General features: G+C 38.2%; 1 protein-coding gene across 1 annotated transcript in view; it reads left to right on the plus strand.

The window, feature by feature from the left end:
* Positions 1-20,781, plus strand: part of ADGRV1 (adhesion G protein-coupled receptor V1) — a 269,547-nt gene that overhangs the window by 231,500 nt on the left and 17,266 nt on the right. Inside the window, exon 92 of the mRNA XM_086866622.1 lies at positions 1,612-1,733. Coding sequence (XP_086722748.1) covers positions 1,612-1,733 — 122 coding nt within the window. The remainder of the gene's footprint in view (positions 1-1,611; positions 1,734-20,781) is intronic.

Raw genomic sequence — 20,781 nt, forward strand, 5'->3', positions numbered from 1 at the left:
TTCTTTCCTTCACACAACAGTGCAGGGAGACAAAATATGGGGTTTCTCGTCAGTTTGTGACTTCTAAAAATCTTTCTTCGCTTAGGGAGAGGAGTCTCTTCTGTTAAATTGTGGGGTCCTTCCCATGGGAGACAGTTCTTAGTGAACTTCTCCGAGGTGGTTCCAATTTCCAGGAGTAGCAGTCCTGCCCAACCTGCTGTAACGTGAGTCCTCCCACGGGCACAGCAGCCTTCTCGAGCTACATGGCGTGGGTCAGTTTAGCTCATGGTGTGTCATTTTTAAGGATGACTTGTTCTGGGTTGGAAGCAAGGGTTCTCTTTCTCTATCTTCTCTCTCTCTCTCTTCGAGTTTCCCACTAGATTGCAGCTTTCCAGCATCCACGCACTCCGGCTGAACACCTTTTCTCACAGGCTGCAAGTGGACCTCTGCCTCCCCCCACGCACGTCATGAATTACAGGGAACCAGTTTGTTCTATCCTAGTCCTCATCATGGCTTGTAGAAGAATTTCAGCTCCCGGAGCACCTCCTGCCCCTCCCTCCTTTCAGCGGCTTTGGTGTCGCCTTGTTCTCCTCATGTGTCCTCGCCTTTTCCTTCTGTTTGACTCGGGAGAGAATTGGTGTCCGCATGTTTGTCCATTCTTGAGTTCTGTCCACGAGAGGTTCTCAGAGGGTTTAGCAGCACTGCAAGGTTGATCCCGGCCGGGCTCCACGTCGGGGAATGGCTCATCGTGCCCCTGGCTGCCGCCCGCCTGGTCCCCGCAGCTCCGGCTGCATCCGGCGGCTCTCTTGGTGCCGGGCACCGGGACAGAGGAGCCGCCGCTGCCGCCGCTGCCCCTGTGCCCTCAGCATGGCCAGGCAAAGGCGGCCAGGCAAGCACCACCCGTGCGGGCCACGCTGAGATGGGCCCGGCCGCAAGGGCCTGGCCGCGCCGGGAAGGGCCTCGGTGGCCTCCTTGACAGCCCTGAGAGGAGAGGAAAAAAGGGACTTCCATGTGGTTTTTTCCTTCTTAAATAATGTCATCACAGAGGCAGCAGCAACTACTTCAATTGGCTTGGCAGCGTGTCTTCTTTCAGAGCCAGCCTGCAATTGGCTTTGTCAGGCATGGAGGAAGCTTCCAGCAACTTCCCACGGGAAAAAAACACTTCCGTGGCTGGTTTCTTCCTTCCTCACCAGAAAATCAAGCTATGGAAAACCAACACACCATAACACTTTTCTTCTTTTCTCTTTCCTCTCAATTCTTAGAAATGCATTTTCTCTCAAATATCTACAGCTTGCCAAGAGGGCTTCCATTCTTCTCCAAAGTTCAGCATAGTTTTTGACTTCATGTATGCTCTTCCACCACCTGGTTTGCTGAGCTGGGCTGTGCTTCTTCTTCCCCTCATACCTCCCAGACTCCTGACACTGTCTGTGTGCTGGTCTTCTGATCCCAGGGCAGGGTCATAAAAGCCTTGGGACCCCCACCCAACTGGAGCAGGAGAAGGGCTGCCCACCACTGAAGAAAAAGCTCCAAGGTTTGGCACAGACAGAAAAACCATGTCCTGTGTCACTAACGCTTTAAGAAGTGTTTTTTCCAAGGGCGCAGCAGCTGAAACGCTGTGTTTTTGGTTTGCAGAGATCCCCTTGGTCTTGTACCTGTTTGCCCTGATTTCCATCACCTGGCTGTGGGGAGGACTGCACATGGCTTATCGGCACCTCTGGATGTTAGTCTTCTTCATCATCTTCAACAGCCTGCAGGTAAGAGCCAGCATCTGGTCCTTTGGTCTTCTTGCTGACTCACACTGAAGGGGCACATGAAGAGATTGTCTTCTCCACTCACATTTGTCATTTTGGCTTCACCAGCTGAGCATTCGGTAACTCACTATCACAGTATGGAAATGTGTATTCTGTTTATTTCTCAAACTGATATATGGAATGCTTATTAAAACAAGTGATGCATTGTTTTTTAACAATAACACTATAATTGCAGTAGATTTCATTTCATAGCTAATGCACTCTGAAAGAAAATTACTTGCTTCTGTATGTAGTGTTACTGAGATAATTATACCAGCAAAACTGAAGTATCTGCAGCCCTTGCAAAAATCACCAAGTATGTCAATTTTCTGTAGATGTTAATAATAATAATAATAATAATAATAATAATAATAATAATAATAATAATAATAATAATAATAGTGATAATAATAACCACATAAAAAATTTAAATTCTGTGACTGAATTTTTTTCCATTGTAAGCGGTGAGCCTTGAGGCTTAGCTTTTCTCATGTAGCATATATATTGGTAAAGCAAATAACTTTTATTGAAAATGGAAACAAAGACTAAATGTTTATCATTACTAATAAAAAATGTAAATAGCTCTTTCCAAAATTTCACCCATATAAGTGTTCCCACTGGGTTCTTTAGAGCATTGCATTTCATTTATACTGCATATTGCAGAATTATTTGTAGAATAAAGGTTATTATATCACAGATGGGAAAATACCTCTGATGTCTGAAAACAGTGAAATTAGCAGGACATTTAAAATTATATTTCAAAATTTTTGTAGGACAAGTTCTTCTGGACTCCAGTATGCCCTTCTTACTTTTTAGAACAGAAATCTCTGTGACACCTTTTATTTCCCAATATTAAAAATCTTTATACCCCATCAAATAAAAATGAATCAATTAAAAAAGGCATATTTTCACAAAATGGATTTATTTTAAATTCAAAATGTGGGCGTTTCATTAGGCAGTATTAAAACACTTTCAAAATTACTTCTCAGAAATATTTTTTTAATTGAGGAAAAAATGTATTTTATTCTCCTTGTAATGTATTTGATTTTTCTGTATATATTGTCATTTAATTATTATATAGATATTGACATATATTGGCTCTGCTTCATCAATACATGTGGTATTTTTTTGGCTTCTTTCCTTAATGATCGTTACTAATATCTTAGAAAAAACCTGTATGTGTCAACAGGCCTGCAGAAGTTAATGCAGCATCTCTATTCACATTACATCAGTGTTGATCTTCCACATCAGGAAGAAAAAGCTGTTACTTTTAGTATTTCTAGCCCTAGAGAATCAGTAAAACCTGAAATATGAAATAAATCTTTTCTTCAAAGGAGCTGAAAACATTTCAAATTAATAGTTTCTTCCTGCTTATTATTTTAAATTAAAACACGTATGTCTGGAGCTCCAACTCGAACAGTAGTAAACAAAAACTATTTTCAGCGTCGAGGAATTAATAACTTATTCTCCCTGCTTTAAAGGTGGATTTTTATCCTTGGATATTTGTAATGCAAAACATAGTAGGACAGCATCCACTACATTTTATAACTATTTATAAACTGGGTTTTTTACGTTTAAAGCTACCATATACTTAAAAAGAGAAGTTAAAAAAATAAAGTGGCTCTTTCACAGTACTACAGTTCTAATTTTTTTGTTTTAGTAGATGATTGTCTTTGGTGCTTTGTAAATCTTCATAGTGAAACAGGTTTTAAAAATATTTCCTGGAATGCTCCTACATTTTAAATAACCATCCCATACTGACTGTTACCTTTTAAATTTAGGATTTATCTAGTCAATAAATGGAAAAATTGATGTATGATTCAGGTGGCCAGACATGTAGCATGAAATGAAAACCAGGGAAAGGAACAAGGTGAAAAGTCTGTAAATTTCTTTAATCTATGATTTTTATCAAATAATCAGATACAACTAACTAACTTCGAGAAAATACCAGTATGCAAAGTCTTTGTGTAGAGCATAATTATATATTACAAATACTGGAGAAAATGAAGGTTTTGCTATAGGCAGGTGTAGCTTCAGAAAGGATTTTTAGACCATGTTCCCATGATGAGGGGCTGGTCTTGGGCAGTACACACTTCCTGCTGAGAGTCATTCTGACCCACAGGCTATCCATAGCCACGTTTATCCATCTCATGTCCAGTGTCCTTTGAAGATTTAATCTCAGCCCATCTGTTTGTGACTGGGAAAGGAAATGGGACTTGATAGTGGATAACACTTTTTCATAATGATAACAGTGGAAACTAGCTGTCTTTGTTATGCGTTCTGTCTTTGTCAGCTCTCAGAATTGATGATTGTTAAAACAAGGTCATTTTTCTGCAATAAAAGGTGGGTTTACCGTTTTTTGGTGAGCACTTCTGTTATACAACAAGCCCTGTTTCAACCAGAAAGCAATTAATTGTTCACTAAGAGGTTTTTTTTACAACAGAAAACAAGAGATGAAATAGTTTACAAGAAGCCTGGGACCCTGCTGCTCAGAAGCTATGGGCTGTGTAAAGAAGCAGAACGTGAGCCATTAAAACATGTTTGATATCCAAATGGATTCAATACAGGAAATTGAAAGGACGCTGAATATTATCCATTGTGTTTGTTTAGCCTTATGACATGCATTTCCCAGGAAATGCACTTGCTTGAAAAGTCATCCACTCAGTACAAATTGTTTCCAAGCACTTCCTGCCGGAAACAGTTCGCATCAGAGACAAGTTTATAGTAAGAGCTATTCTAGTGCATGGAGGGGAAAGCAACCCTTTCTCTAACTTCACCAGTAAACATGCAAATGGGAGGGCAGTAGCTGATTTACAAAATAAAAAGTACATTTATAAAACCATGAAAGAGAAAGAAGTGTGTTTGGGGATATCTGGTATTTTGAATTCCTTAGCAGTATGCGACTAATTGTCCTCCCCAGAGAGCATCTGTGATGCAGAAACATACTCTTTTGCTTTTGCGTGATAAGTCTTGGCTCCTCATCTTTTCCCTTGTGAAACAGAAAAAATGTTTACCTCTTTTCTTAAGAATTGTCATTGTGGATTTATTCACGAGATGTGTGTTTTTCTGGGGTCAGGAATGAAAGAGTAAGCTGCTATCTTGAGTACTTCTCTCAAATATTTGGCAATTCACAAGATCTTTTGCATGTACTATACCCATCTAAACAATCACAAATGCATGTTTTTCATGCAGTTAGGGGAGTGTTTCTGATTTGTGTAGCCGATGTCAACAGAGGCATATTTGCATTCGACGGATCCAAAGTTCAGGACAGTGGGTGGACCTCTTCCCATTGTTTGCAAAGGGGTCAGAATGAGGCTTCAGGCCTGTTCCTAGGCTATTCTCTGCAGCTGACTTTCTTAGTATAATCTAGATAATTCTTTGGCTATATTTCCAGCAAACTGCAGTACACACCTCCATCCTCTATAACTTAGGGTGTACCTACATTGTAAACTACAAGGGTTTAGGTATGCCACAGCTACCCCAGTCATGGTTTCCTTGCAATAGGCCCCCCAACTCTCCTGTCTCAGCAATAATTTAATTAAATTTTTCAGTAAGTAATTTGGAATTGAAATGTTAATATTATGAAATACTGTGGTATTACCCATCAACAGTATAAAACCTCAATTTTTCAGGAATATCAGGAGAAAAAATAAATGGCAACTACTAGTTAACCCATTATCAAAAACAGTGTTCCAGAAACCAATTTGTGTTTGTTTTGGATGCGTTAAATATCTTCTTGTTCTGTGTTTGAGCATACTGGACAACTCAAGCCCATGTAATAAGCATCAGTGTTACATGCAAAGTACTTCTTCCCAAGAAACCACAGGAAAAATATGGAAGAGTTGACTGGTGGTTTTCCAAACTGGGTGAATAGGCCGACTTGCCTAACACAATGTCTCCGTTTAGAGACAAATTTTGCAAAAAGTTCTAAAAGTCAATTTTATTAGATTGCACTAAAAGAAGATTCAGAAGTTCAGGTACAAATATCTGAAAAGCCTTTAACAAGAAATATGGGCATACAGAAAACAAGTGCACATCCAAACTTGACTTTGACTCGAGAAGATGAGATTAAACTTCATTAATTAAACAAATTATTAAGATAATTTAAATAGCTAGGACAAGCTAAATGGAAGGAAAGGCTAGCTTGAGTAGAAAAGGAGATAAGATATCAAAGAAAACTAGTAGGTATTTTGGAAAAAAACAACAAATATTATAATGAAACAGTAGAAAATATACTAAGAGAAATCAAGATGACACAGGTTTGGAAGGAGAAATAAAGTTTTAAAAATACCACGTACTATGATAATAGAAAGTGAGTAAAGATACACTGTTTTGTAAATTGCTGCATTATATTATGCAAGAAAGAGTATAAACAAAAGTACACAGTTTATAAGCTCATGCCAGTACCAGTCTCAAATGAAATATGTATTTTTTCCTAGAACATACTATACAACTCTGGGATGTAGCCAGGGGACACAGAGAGGGCCACCACTATAAATAGGCTCACTTCCTTTGTCTTATGACATCTTCTCTAGGCATGAGATATGTGGCAAGCTGTAAAGGGCTGCCTACAGATCTGCAAAAGGTGTTTCTACACTGCAAGTAAGCCCAACAAAAGGCAGTGAAGATCTCATAGTAATGCCTTTTTACTATGATGAGCTACAATTTTATCAAGGATATCCAGAAAAGGACATATGCTTGTGCAAGTAGATACAGTCCAACCAAATCTTCTGGTCAGCTGAGTGCACTAACCGAACACAGTTAAACACAAGCCAAACAATTCAAATACTACCCCAGACACAAAACAAATGACACATCCAAAGCAATTCTCATCTGCATTTTGACATCTGTACAATAAAGCTGTTTCTGGTGGCTTGGATTCTTACCTGGGAGGAAAGACAATAGCATACTTAGAGCCGTTCACTTAACCTTGAAAGCTGTTCACCATGTGCATTTTTTTTTAAGTAAAAATAACTGCAATAAAGCAAGTAAAGAAATCATGTCACTTTTGAAACGTAACACTTTTTGACATCAGCTAAACTTCTGTGTTGTAATCTTGACTGGACAGTAGCATTGGGTATGCATTACAGTAGCTGTGCAAACATACAAAGCTGTCCACGAGACTTGATTACACTGTGAATTAAAAGAATGCAACAGTTTTATATCCCTTTTTCAATGTTTACAACTTCTGTCTCAAAGAAGAGTCCTCTCTGTTCCTAGTTACAACCTGAAACATACTTTAACACGTATCTGTAATTACTTATAAATTATGGTAAAAGATTCCATTTAGCTATTCAAGTCCATACATAATGGACACAAAATCAGTCTATAGCTGAAGACAAAGAAAAAAGAGTGCAGTGTCAAGTAAACATAGGAAACATAGGGTATAATTGAGTATCTTTTAAATATACATGAGAAATTGATGTCAGAAGAGTAGCTTGTGTTCAGAGCTGTGTTTATATCTTTAAATAATACAAAGTGAAAGAGTGTACTCAAGTGGGCTTTGATTTACTGGATTTTCAACTAATCACAGAAAAAACATGTAGACTTTTCAGTGACACACTTAAAATAGAAAAATGTGACTATAATACATTTTTCTAAAAAAAAAATACAATAATTAAATAACATTTTAAATCTTCCAGCATCTGTGAAGTTCCTGCATACGTTTTTGAAGAATTTTACATTAATAATATATTTCAGGAAGGGCGTCTTAGCAGCAATTTTTTGCAAGAGAAAGTTAAAAAGCTTTTTTTAGCCATTCTCCTCAGAAGGTGTTAGTAATGGCCAGAATAATGTAGCACATAACAAGTAGAAATGCAGCTATAACTTCTGCAATCAGTGAAAGTTTATCCACTGAAAAGGACTTGGGATCAGGCATATTCTTCTCATTTTCCATCAATATGAGTCAACTTTTCTTACTGTGAAGAATAAAAAAACAATCAAGATAGTTTGCTATCTGTAACAAATCACTTTTTTTTGCGTTGTTGCCAATCTCTTTGTGTCACCATAAATAGCTTTTTTCCTTCTCTCTTTTTCTTTTTTTTTCCTCAACAGTGCAGGTACAAGAAGTATCTTGGTATAATCATAACATAGAATCAATTTTTTTTTTTTTTTTGCCTTTAAATTTAAGCTACTGAATTCTTTACTGTTATTTTAAGACCATTAATTGATGGAGTTGAAAGGGTTTGATACAAAAAATGCTGAGGTGACTGAGGAGATAAGCATGATAGCAAGGAAAAGATAACATTGCTCTCAAATTTTAGGAAGGCAAAGCATAACTCCAGAAAATTGAGGACTTACAGTACTAGTGAAAATTAAATTCCTCCAGGGAATTTGGGAAAGAATATACCAGATTTCACGAGAAGGAATGCATCCATCGGATTATGTTATCATGCCTGTGCACTCAGAGTGGAGCCATACATCCAGTTTTGGAGTCCCCATGAGATCTGGAGAAAATGTAGGTGCCCGAGTGAAGTCTGCCACGCTGGACAGAGGCGTGGATGGAGCATGTGTCCTTTGAGCAGTGCCTAAAGGAGCTAGGTTTATTTAGTCAGCTGAGGAAGATGCCAGTGGAAAATGTAATACCAGCACGCAGATATTTGTAAGGTGGTTAAAAAATTACATTTTCATACTCTTCCACTCTACTGTCTTTGTACCCCCAGGTAACAGCAACAAGGGCACATTGCCATGAAACTTTGGTGTGGGAGGTTCAGAGTGGATATCAGAAAAATAATTCATGAGAAGGAAGTAGGGAACTGGAACTGTTTCCCAAGGAGGTTTGGAATCTTCACTGTTGTAGGGTTTTATAATTCATCTAGACAAGGTTATACTGACCTGATTAGTGGACTCTGAGTCTACTGAATGACCTTCAGACATCCCATCCAGCCAGTGTTTCCTTATTCACTGATTCACTGTGATAGATGAACACCAGTTACATGGACTGAGCCCATTTTTCAGGAAAACAACAGATATTACAGAACTAATGATAAACCCCCAAAATCTGGGCATTATAGAGGTAAGAAAGTTTAAATAAGACTTCATCCTTTGGAATGGCTTTGATACAGTGGATACAGTTTCATATGTTTCAGCACTGCAGAATGGTCTCTGTGCATACACATCTTTTTGCTGAACATTGTTGCCTTATGGAGGCTGATCTGAACTTTTCTATGAAATAAATTCATGTGAAGTTTCAATACCCTCTAGGAAAAGAACCATTCCCTTTTCTTCCACCCACACATTTCCTGCACAAGAACCATCTATGCTGTATAAGCCTGATGTTTCACCAGTATGAAAAGGAGATTTTCTCCTTTTCTTTATCATAAATACAGATGAAGCCTTATTTCATCTGTAAGGGCTGAAATAAGCCCTTATCTGGGAGTTTGTAAAATTGGGAGTTTGCAAAATTCATGTAAAAAAAAATTAAATATTTTCCTTATTTTATATACAGCTTCAGTGGCCTTCAAGCAACTACTACAGATAGTAGTAGTTTGACAGATAGAGTGAATGCTCTACTGATTCTGTCTCTCATAATTTCATTATTACTCAACATATTCATGACATGCAATTTTAACAGACTCCATGATAAGCTAAGATTTCATTAAGTGTTTCATGAAGTAACACTGAAATAGCTGTAATTCAGTAAAGATTGACTTAATAAATGTTTTTCCCCCCTGAAGTTGTATGCAACACAAAGACCTCTTTATGTATTTTATTGTATCCTTGACTTAGAATACATTTTAAACAGGCGTCACCTTTGGAAATGGTTTAGTTTTTTGTAATGTCATCCATCTGATGAGGGTGGAAGGAATGTGATTTAAAGGACCACCACCCAGCCATGATTTGTAGATGACTTTGGAATTGGTAAAAGAGCACAGGAAAGGGTATGAAAAATATCTACAGATTGGGAAAAATAAAATCAAGTCAGGTTGGTCCTTATGGAATCAATCACACAGTCGTTATAGAATAAACCATGAAAGAACTTCCATCATGTATGTAAAGTTATTGCATACAGCCATCAGTGTGAGTTCAGAAGGAGTTCCAAACTTAAAAAAAAAATAGAGATAATTTAACAAGTTTTCCTACCTAGACACAGTCAAAATCATCTTGAAACCATCCATGAGACCAGTCTTTGGCAACTTTTTCTAATAGCAGTTTAAAAAAAACACTGGTATTAATCTAAATGCACATAAACTGCAAATACTTATTTTACAGTGAGAACAGAGCAGTTCTTTAAGTACAGTTGATAATGACTTTGCTGGCTGATGAACTAAGGAATCAGAAGTTTTCCAAACTAGGACAAAATTAGCCTAAAAGAAACTCTTTAATGGATTCTTTTTAGAACTGCTTTCCTCTAATGAATCACAGAATCAGCTAGGTTGGAAAATCCCTTTGAGCTCATTGAGTCCAGCCTGTGATCCAACACCACTTTGTCAACTAGATGATGGCACTGAATGCCATGTCCAGTCTTAAACACCTCAAGGGATCATGACTCCATCATCGTGGGGAGCCCATTCCAATGCCACATCGCTCTTTCTCTGGAGGACTCTTTCTGATATCCAGCCTAAAATTCCACTGGTGCAGACACGGTGTTCTCATGTCCTGGTTGTTGGTGTGGACTGAAAAGAAGGTACCTGGCCAAAAGAAACAGTGACTCTTTGAAACAGTAGTGTGATATAAAAATAGGTTGTCTTTAACTCAAGAATGGTTTGGAATAGAATGAAGAAAAAATCCATGAAATAGTGCTGGGAGAATTATTCTATACATCAGCAAGACTTCTTTCTGCTACAGTAGTGGTTCAGTTACATCATATATTCTGTGTTTTGATTTTGGCAACTAGAAGCCTGTTCATTTGATAGCAGTTTTACAGTTAAAAATCAGATACAGTAAATAATACCTGGTTTGGATGTATTGACATTATTGTACTAATCCAAGCTGTTATCTGCTAACCTGGACAAAATAAAAGCAGCAGATCTGTTTAACTCATAGGCAGGTATTTAAATACAGCTTCTCAGCAAAACTGAGGGAGTAAGAGTTAAGGAAAAAATATGGTGAAAATAAAATGAGAAAGATAAAAAGTAGTAATAGTAGATCTTAATACTAACCTTTACTTGAATTTTCCTTGTGAGCATGGCAGAAGAAATGCTAGTATAGCTGGTTTACTACAGAGATTTAGATATTGTTGTTTATTCAGAGGACTGATGTATTCTACATAATGAAATGGATGAATGTTAGTCTGAAGAATGACTTAATAGGAATTATATGAGATCCAACCACACCAGCTGCAGAATTATGCACTAAGATGTGAGTAGTGAAAGAATTTTTGCTATAAATTGATCAGCTCTATGTATGTATATACATATCAGAAAAAGAAACTGGGATGAGTGTATTACTTACCTCAGGACATATGCAAATCAGCAGCATAATGTAGGTCTGAAAGAAGCAAATAAAATGCTCACTCTGTAAACAAGAGCAATTTAAATCATATTGTTAAGGGTATTGGTGTTGCATTATTTGGGATCCTGTGGACATTTCTAAGATCATTATTCCAAGAAATGAATTCCATTTATTGTAGCAGTAGGAAGAAAAGAGCTTAAGTGGTGAGCAAGAATTTGAAAATCTTATTTCAGAAGCCTGAAAGTATGTCACATGTTATCTGTCATTTATTGCCTGTGTCTATATTTGCCTTGATCCAGCACCTGTATAATCACACTGGTGTCATCTTGCGTGAAAAACAGTATAGCCTAGTTTTTTAGTGACTTCAGTATGTTTTCAGAATTTAATTAAGAACAACTTTTTGAGTTCCAGCATATTGGTTCTGTTCAGAAGGCAGTGTGACGTGAGGGCACAGACAAAGCATTGAGCATCTTTAATAGATACTTTCACTTTGCCTGCTTCTAATAGCACTGACAGCTGTGGGACAACAAACACTTAAACATCTAACCTGCTCAGAAACACTGACTGTGGTGTGACCTCAGACCACTAAGTTCTTAAAGATTTTCAGTGTTCCCATCTGTTAACAAAAAGTCCGTGAATTTAAGGAATGTGTTACTGCACTGTTAACTGTTATAAATAATTTATAAGTTGGTTTGTTTGAAAGTATGTGAATGTAATGTTGCCAGTGTTTCCTTTTCGTATCGAATTTTGGTGATGGATTTTATTCTCCAGAAGGGAAGATGTCAACAGTTAGATGTGAGATCTGAATATAACTGCTTAGGAGCAGCTCTCTCAGGAGGTTTTCTGATGCATATGAGGACTGCAAATCTTTTGGGTCTGGAAGGAGTTGAGCAACTGTGAAACTGGAGCTAACCACAGTTGGAAGAAAATTGCTAAATTATATTTTCTTTATTTTCAGCAAAATGTCAAGCATTGCTCTTTTTCTTTTGCCTTTACAAAGGTCAATTGGATTTAAAAAAGCATCAAATCAACTTGTACTGACAGCCGATTGTTTAAATCTTCAGATATGTTGTTTTGCTGTTGCAACAGTGACATAAAAAGTCTTAGTGACAAAGATCCTCAATTACAAAACTAGGAACCACACTGAATTATTTTTTTCTCTATATATCTTCTTAAAGAAGAGTGATCAGGAGATTTAGTTTGAGAGGGCTACCATTTATTTTCAGTGTATGGGTACCTCTGACTGTGTGTAAATAAAGTACATAATCCACTGGAGACTTGCTAATGTTTTCATTGTACTTCAAAAAATATTAAAGAGTAAAGCAAGGTGAAAATTGTGACTTACCCATATATAGGTTCAAATACTCTGCATAACTGATGGTAGATTTTGAAATTTCTGTGTTTCTTATGCCTCAGAAGAGTTCCAGAAAAGAGAAAATTGGCATTTTAATACACAGAGTGATTCCATTCCGAGTAAAGCAGAGCCAGCAGTTCTTGCAGAACCTTTTTCCCATTCCTGACTTCTGAAAGGTAGCAGGAAAACAGTGGTTCTCACCATGGAGACTAATGCTTTCCTTTAAAGCTTTGGTATTTTCACATTAGCTTGTCTGTCTCCCCCATTATTAGCCAAGTAGGCCAACATATGTGACAGAAATTTTTACTTCATAAAATATGTATTTACAGATCTGTTCCCAATTCTCTAGGTTCATTTTCTTTAGTGAACAGAAAAGGGTTAGTCACACTCCCCATCACTGGGTACCTAATTTATCAAACTGACTTCCAAATGTTTTTTTTGTGGTCAGCAAGGAGGGAAATGTGATTTCAGAGAATGCTTCACCAGAAACATGTGAAGTTCCTGCTTTCACTTAATATAACATTTCTGTATTTAGGCTCTGTGATGTCATCCCAATGACAACACTGTTGTTAAGCATCTTTATCCCCTTTTGCCTGGATTTTAAAAAAATTGTAATCAGGACATTGCATACATTGAAAACAGAAAGTGTGAAATCACCCATCCCAATATTTTTTGGGTTATTTCAGAATCCTTTTTCATTTTCCCCTAAGAAATAGGTAATCTCAAAAGGAGAAACAAATTATTTCTCTCCACATTTCCACATGGTCTTTGTAGACAATGTAGACAAAGCTCTGACTGAGGCCATGGAGTCATGATGAGATTTTTGGACCACTTGAAGGTTTTTTTAGAAGTCACTGTCTAAAGACATAGTCTAAACTCTAAGAAATAATCTAGAAAGCATTTTAACCGAGATCTAGGTGTGTGTGGTAAGTTTTGTCCAAAGTTATTATACGAAGCCTGTGAAAAACAGCTTAACTTTCTACCTTCCTTGAGGACACATGAAATGCAACTGACAAAGTTTCTTTAGAGTAGATTATGAAACTTTAAAATATTTAAATTAAAGAAAATTTTGTTGATTTTGTCTCTCAGCAAATATGTTTGTAGAAAACCACATAACTATTTGGTATATTCAGATAAATTTACAGAAATTTAAAAATATGAAAGATAAGACCTTGGAAATGTAGTATTTTCACTAATTTTAATTTAAATTTAGTTTAATTTAATTCATTAATTTATTAATTTATATATTACTAAATTTTAAGTTCATATGTTGAGAAGAAATTTCAAAGAACACAAATAATAATTGTCTGCTTGTGCAAATCATCACAATAGTATACAATGATATACGAAAAACAGACTAAATTATTTTTATTTAAATTTTTTTTGTAGGTCACCTGTTGGTAGCCATATCTGTCTGCCTGTCAGTCTACAGAGATGGGTATTATCATCTCATTATAGATAGCTAGAATAAAACCCGTGGGAAGATAAGTGACTTTTCTGGGGTCAGCACATTTGCAGTATGAAGCAAACGTAATGGCTCCTACATTTCTGGTTTGTTCTTAATTTATTAAACCACATTGCCACCAATCTCTCAGTCTGTATTGCCTCAAGTACTTTCTTTTTGGAATGGATTTATTTTCTAATTGGAAACCAAATTTAGTTCTAATAGAGCATTAAATTCCTGTAACAGTAAAAAGAAGGAGCTGTGGGATGAATGATTTTCAGGACAATCTAAATAAAGACCCTCTTCCTGGAAATGTCTCTTTTTAGATTGCCACCCTCATTTTCATTGACAAAGAGCATTAGTGCATACTGTTTAGCCACTTTGCTGACATGGTTTGGCTTAGTTTTAGTAAAAATTATTTGTAATAGATAAAATTTGAAGAAAGAAACTAATGGTACCATCCTTGCCACAAATTTTACTTCTGGTAATGTAATTTTGTGTCTGATTTTACCTGTATCTTTGCAGATGTAAAGATGTAAAGACGTAATTCACTGCACATGAACCTTTACCTAAGGCAGTGAGTGCAGTTTCAAGTAACTGAATGCATATGCTTTGAGAAGCCCTCTATCTGTATTCAGAGGAAGGTTCTGTGTGGAGCAGTTACCTTAGATCTAGGGTGGAAGTTCAAGTGAATTATAACTTGAATTTTTGCTGAGTGTTCAGAGAACAATTGTGTCTTGTACCTGGTTTATCAATATTAAGTTACCTTTACAGAAACACAGGCATACAGTTTTGTGTATATAGTTATAGATATACATAATTACAGGTAAATACAAATTAATATATAAATATTTGAAAATATTTTTTATGTCTTAGCACAGACAGCACCATAAAAAAGCCCTCACAAGCTGCTGTAGCTTTGAAAGACTCCTAAGGAGAAACATGGACTGGCTGTGAAGCGTATGTGGAGAGAGAGGCAAAGGTTTTACTCAGAGAGGCCTTGGAGAAACTGGCTTGGCTGAGTTAAGTAGTGATATTATGTTACATTACACTGAAGTCCTCTGAGGGACCCTGCATCGAGGACCACCATCCCATTGTTGGTGGTGGAGGCATTCTGCCCAATGTAAGAGCAGAAAAAGCAGAAGCGTGCTCAAGTTCTTTCCATTCCCAGTGTTCTCATTGTAATGGAATACTGAACATCACCCTACGAATTTCTGCATTCATTAAATTATATGAATTATTTTAATTAATAAATACATTAAATGGCACTGCCACACCAGACTATGAGAATTCCAGTACTTCTCTATGCCACTGGGTTTTATAGATTTGTGTTTAATCTGCTTAACATGAAATTGTTTCAAAATCCACCTGCCTAGCAAAGTTTCCCTGTCTCATTTCAGAATGTCTTACAGATTCCCCCAGGAGATTGCTTCTAAATTTCACCAGGCTTTTCATTACTTACTTATTGGCAAGGAGCCAAAATGCTTCTGCAGACATCTGAACATGCATGTTTTGGAGGTGGAAGTAGGTCAGTTTGACCTTGAGGTTTGACCTGTAAGTACCTCCAGGCTTGTGGGAGCTCTCCTCTCTCTGCTGGTCCTGCTCAGCAGGCAGAGCCAGTGCTGCCTGGGATCATATGTACAGGGAGGAAGGAGGCTGGAATTTTCTCCCAGCTCTGAGTGGTGGAGGGATAATGGCAGAATTGGTAGCTGCCTTGCTACTACTGGGAACAAGAAAGTGCAAAGGAAGAAAAAGTCAGAAAGTATGAAAGTAAAAAACAAAACAAAACAAAACAAAAAAAAAAACCCAAAACCAACAACAGCAACAAAAACAAAACTAAAGAAGCGCCTGTCATAATCATGTACTCTCTTAATCCACACAGCAGCTCTGCAGCTGATGACTGTCTGTGTTTGCTCTGTGCTGGACTTGCCATGCAGCCCAGACAGCTCTGTCAAACACTTTGAATGATTTTGGAATGAGAAAACATGCTCCTGCAGGGCCAGCAGTTATTGCTGTAGAAAGGTGCTGGAAAAGAGTCGACAGTAATCTTCAGTCCTCACACAAAGTGGAAAACCTCAGAAGGACATATGTTCTATGCTTAGCAAAAGGAAAATAAAAGCTAAAATCAAAACAAAACAGAAACAAAACCAAAAACAAACCAACCAAAAACAGCTGAAGAACGTCCATCCTTCAACGATTCCTATAATTTTTTCCTCTGAAGCAATGCTCCACAGATAGCAAGAATGGGTCACAGACCAGGTGATATCAAAATCTTTAACATTGTTAAGTGTTGCAAACATGTCTTATGTCGTTTCTAGTATTCATCCATTTCAGGGAATTTCCAAGAAGGAGAAGGGAGCTTCTCATTTTCCAAGTGCAAGGAAAACCAACAGTTTTGATACATATTTCATGACTTACACTATTTTTTGCTGACTATGGGTAAAGCTTTTCTGTTAAAAAAAAAAACAGCAGTAACACACAAATGCAAATTCTAGAAAGCTTTCTTAAAAAAGCCTTGAGACAAGGGTTTTTGTAGAAGACTGACCCTGGTGGGATTTAGTGCCCCCCCAGCAAGTTTTCTGGTGACATCAAGCTGTGTGTTGCACACACTGGAGGGAAGCGATGCCATCCAGAGGGACCTTGCCATGCGTGAGAAGTGGGTCCATGCAAACCTCATGGAGTTCAACAAAGCAAAGTGCAAGGTCCTGCACTTGGGTCGTGGCAATCCCAAACACAGCCCCGGTTTGGGCAGAGCAGTGACTGAGGGCAGCCCTGAGGAGAAAGACTTGGTGTGCTGGCTGGTGAAAAACTCAACAGGAGCCGGCAGCGTGCGCTCGCAGCCCCGCGAGCCAAACGCACTCTGGGTGCATCCAAAGGAGCGCGGCCAGCAGGGCGAAGGAGGTGATCCTGCCCTCTGCTCTGCTCTTGTGGGACCCCACCTGGAGTGCTGTGTGCTGCTCTGCTGCCCCAACAGAAGGAGCACGTGCAAGTGTTGCAGCAAGTCCAGAGGAGGGCCAGGAAGTTGATAAGAGGACTGGAGCATCTCCCCTAAGAAGACAGGTTGAGAAAGTTGTTGCTGTTCAGCCTGGAAAAGAGAAGGTCGTATAGAGACCTCCTAGCATCCTTCCAGTAACTGAAGGGAGCCTACTGGAGATCTGGAGAGGGACTCTTTACCAGGAACTGTACTGAAAGGACAAGGAATAACAGGTACAAACTGAAAGAGGGGAAATTTAGGTTACATATTAGGAGGAAGCTTTTCACTGTGAGGATCGTGAGGTACTGGAACAGGTTGCCCAGGGAGGTTGTGGATGCCCCAACCCTGGTACTGTTCAGGGCCAGTTTGGATATGTGTTTGAGCAATCTGGTATAATGAGAAGTGTTCCTGTCCATGGCAGCTGGGGTCAGGACTAGATGAACTTTAATTTGCATTCCAAACTCTTAGCATTGTATGATTCTGTGATCATATCCATATTTAGTATGAGTCTGTTTTTTATTTTATTCTGAGTAGCGCTCCCTGTGAAAAGAGATCTCAAGTACTCTCTTGAGGTACATTTTATTCTCTGCTTGCACAGACTGGGAACTTATTATCTCAAGCCAGAAAGTGAGTGATTTCAATGACAGAGCCAAATTATACCTCCACCTACTCTTGTTCACCTACTTGTCAGATATGGAAGGACATCTAGTCTTTGTCCTCATTTGTGCCCACATTTCCCTTTTCTTGAGGAGCATACCTGACCAAAACAGCTTTATCTTTCTGCTCTATAAGACTTGTCTTCTGCCATCCCTGAATCTGTGGAAAGGCAGTATCTATAGGATTTTTTCACTAAAATCAAGGGAACTAGGGAGTATAAATTACTGACAGTTCCCATGAATATCACTTAACAGCAAAGCCTGCTATACAAGAACTCTAGTTCTGAGACAATCAGTTGTCTGGCAAAATTGCTTCTTGCAATAACTTACACATCTGTTATTCTGGATGTAAAAAGCATAAAAAAGTAATTGTAAGATATTTGTTGGGGTTGGTTTTAACTAAGGGATGGTTGAACATGGTGAGACCTTGCTGCGTGTCTGTAGCTCTCTAACTGGCTGCAGCATCACCAAAGGGTTTTCCAAATAGTCAGAGAATGCTGGAGTACACAAACACTCTATTCCCATCAGTCTTGCCCTAAAACACTCAAGCAGAAGATATGACAAATAATTACACCAGTTGTCTACAACTCTTTAGTTCTGTCCAAGACAGAGTTTTTTGAGAGTTTTCTTGCATTTATGTGTCGCTCTACTAGGAACAGCTGGGAAGAACGACACAGACTCTCTAGGGAGTCAGTTAGGAGAATGTCTCTAGTTTATTACTTCAGGTTTGTTTTATAGACTGGTCCGTGGAAAGTACAGAAAGGAAACTCTTATTGGTTAGTAAATTACTCCATTACTATCATCGGTTAGTGGGGTACACTACCCCCTGACTTTATCTTGCAAAGAAAACAAGGGACAGACAAACAGCACCTGGCTAGGCTGTTTTCTGTCTCTGAGGATTGTTTTAATTCTTTCTCATGTTTTTCCCAGGCTAGTTTCTCAGGCAAGGCTGAGGAGCTATGCAGCCTGTAATTTCTACAGGCACTCTGCTGACTGCTCCAGAGCTAGCATCCACATTTATGGCTTCGGAAATTGCAGAGTTCTTGTTACAACTTTCTATAGCACTGCACTGAAATGCTCCTAAAAAGATAGTTTATGCAATTTGTCAGTCAGAGTAACAAGAATCAAAGAGACAACAGTAGGCATAAGAGAGATCAGGACATGGAAAGAATTCATTAATGAGGAAAAATGTTGTTATAACTTCTAGCTTAACTCTTGAGATTTTCTGTAATGCCATGTAACAGATCAAGCATAAACACAAAGTTAGCTTCCTGTCTTTTGACTCTTCCAGTCACTAAAAGCCCACTTTCTATTCCCTGCTTCTTTTATCTCTGTACATCAGTTATTGATGCATATAAATAGAAATTATTGTTTTAACAAAAAAAAAATAACAATAAAAATAATAATGTACTGCAGGAGTAGCTCTTTTTTTGACTGTGCACTGTGATGCTTGTTTGGTCTTTGAATGTATTTTTTTCAATTGTTAGCTTATTGTTTGAGTTTTCAACTTACTTTCAGATATAACTAGAGAATTAGTTATGAGACTTACAGCATTTCTTGAACTAGGAGCAGAGGTTGCAAAGGTTTTTTCATCAATCTTCTCTGGGAAAGATGTAAAAGCAGTAGTAGGCTTAGACTGTAAGGTATAACCTAAAATGTAGGTTTGGTTATAAATGTTTACTGTGGAAAGCAACCATGTAAAGAGTAAATGTTCAAAAAATTTTACTAAGCATCTGTGAAAACTCATGACCTCTGATATTTCTAGGAGTTGAAAAATGTATGAGCATAACCTTACTGTGTTTGGTCTTCCTGTTTGTTCTTTTTTAGTGTAAGGTTCATCAGTGGACAAAAGTCTGGTTTCACTGCTATGTGTTCTGGCTGTTTTTTGCTACCAGAGCTGTCCTCATAGGATAAAGCATAAGAAGAATATAATGCAAAGAGGACCTCAAAGGGTGGTGTCTCCAGTTTCTGTTGCCTGTGCAGGAAAGAAAAATTTAAAAAAGGCAGAGAGGGAAAAAAATTCAAGGGCTAAGAATTGGGACAGAGATGGGGAGCAATGGGGTTCCAGTCTGCTTTGTCTGCTCGTGTTTCTTCTTAACCTTCTGCCACCATTTGTGGTTGCTGGGATTTGCTGGCCCTCACAGGGCACTGTAAGGAGTGGCTGCAGCCAGGGTTGTGAGGAGATTGCAAGCTGCTTCTAAGTGCTGGCTCTACCATGTTTGCCCTCTACCTCTCCCAAGATCCTACCTTTGGTGTTTGACTCAGTATTTCTTTCTTTCTCAGCTAAGTTTGAAATACAAAAATAGGGCTTTCTTCATATTTCTGGGATGACTGAGTTGGAAGGAAGTGACAGAATCTTATTCTAGCTTAATCTACGTATTTGGCATGTTTGGCTAACCATCTATATTTTCACTGCATTTCAAACTTAATGCTTCTCTGTCAATGTTGAATCTGTGCCCTTGAAATGAACAATAACTGACTTGTCACAGTGAGGGTGGCTGTGACAAGCCTTTAGGTCCCCTGACTTCAGGGCTGAGGGTGGGGAGAAAATAATTAGGAGTGGGAACAATGGAGTGCCCAAAAGAAAACTACTTTAATGACAAATAAAAAAATGATGCCCAGAAACCAAGTGTAGGGACAAGCTCCAAAGACCAGAAACAAGGGACAATTAACAATATATAGTTTTGGGGGTGGAACATGCTAGAACATCATATATGGAACACAAGTAACCAATGGGTGAGTAGAATATGGATAATTAACAGCTCCAAAAGGCTCTTGGGAGGAGATTTCAGGCTTGCCCTGAATTAAGTGAATGTTTCCCAAGGCTTGATGCTAAGGCTTGGTTTGCTAGGGATGAAGTCTGGGTGACCATGTGTCCCAGTCAAGCTGACTCCCACACTAGCCAAAAAAAGTCCGAAAAATCCAACCAAAAAAAGAACCAAAATAAAAACCCCTACGAACTTTTCCACCACTTACAGTGCTGAAATGAGAGGTAAAAACGGCAGTTGGGTGGGAGTAGTTACAAGTGTGCTGAGAGCTATGCAAAATATTTATAGTGAATCCTGAGTATCCAAGCAAATTTGCTTTTTAAAGATGTGCCAAAGTGTGTGAACCTGTCAGATAAGACTTAGCCAAGTTTAGACTAAATCTGAGCTGGGTGCAGTTTGCCAGAAAAGAATTTATGGCTTTGG

Source organism: Cyanistes caeruleus, chromosome Z (assembly GCF_971803275.1).
Source record: "Cyanistes caeruleus chromosome Z, bCyaCae1.hap1.1, whole genome shotgun sequence".
In the NCBI taxonomy this organism is placed as follows: Eukaryota; Metazoa; Chordata; class Aves; order Passeriformes; family Paridae; genus Cyanistes; species Cyanistes caeruleus.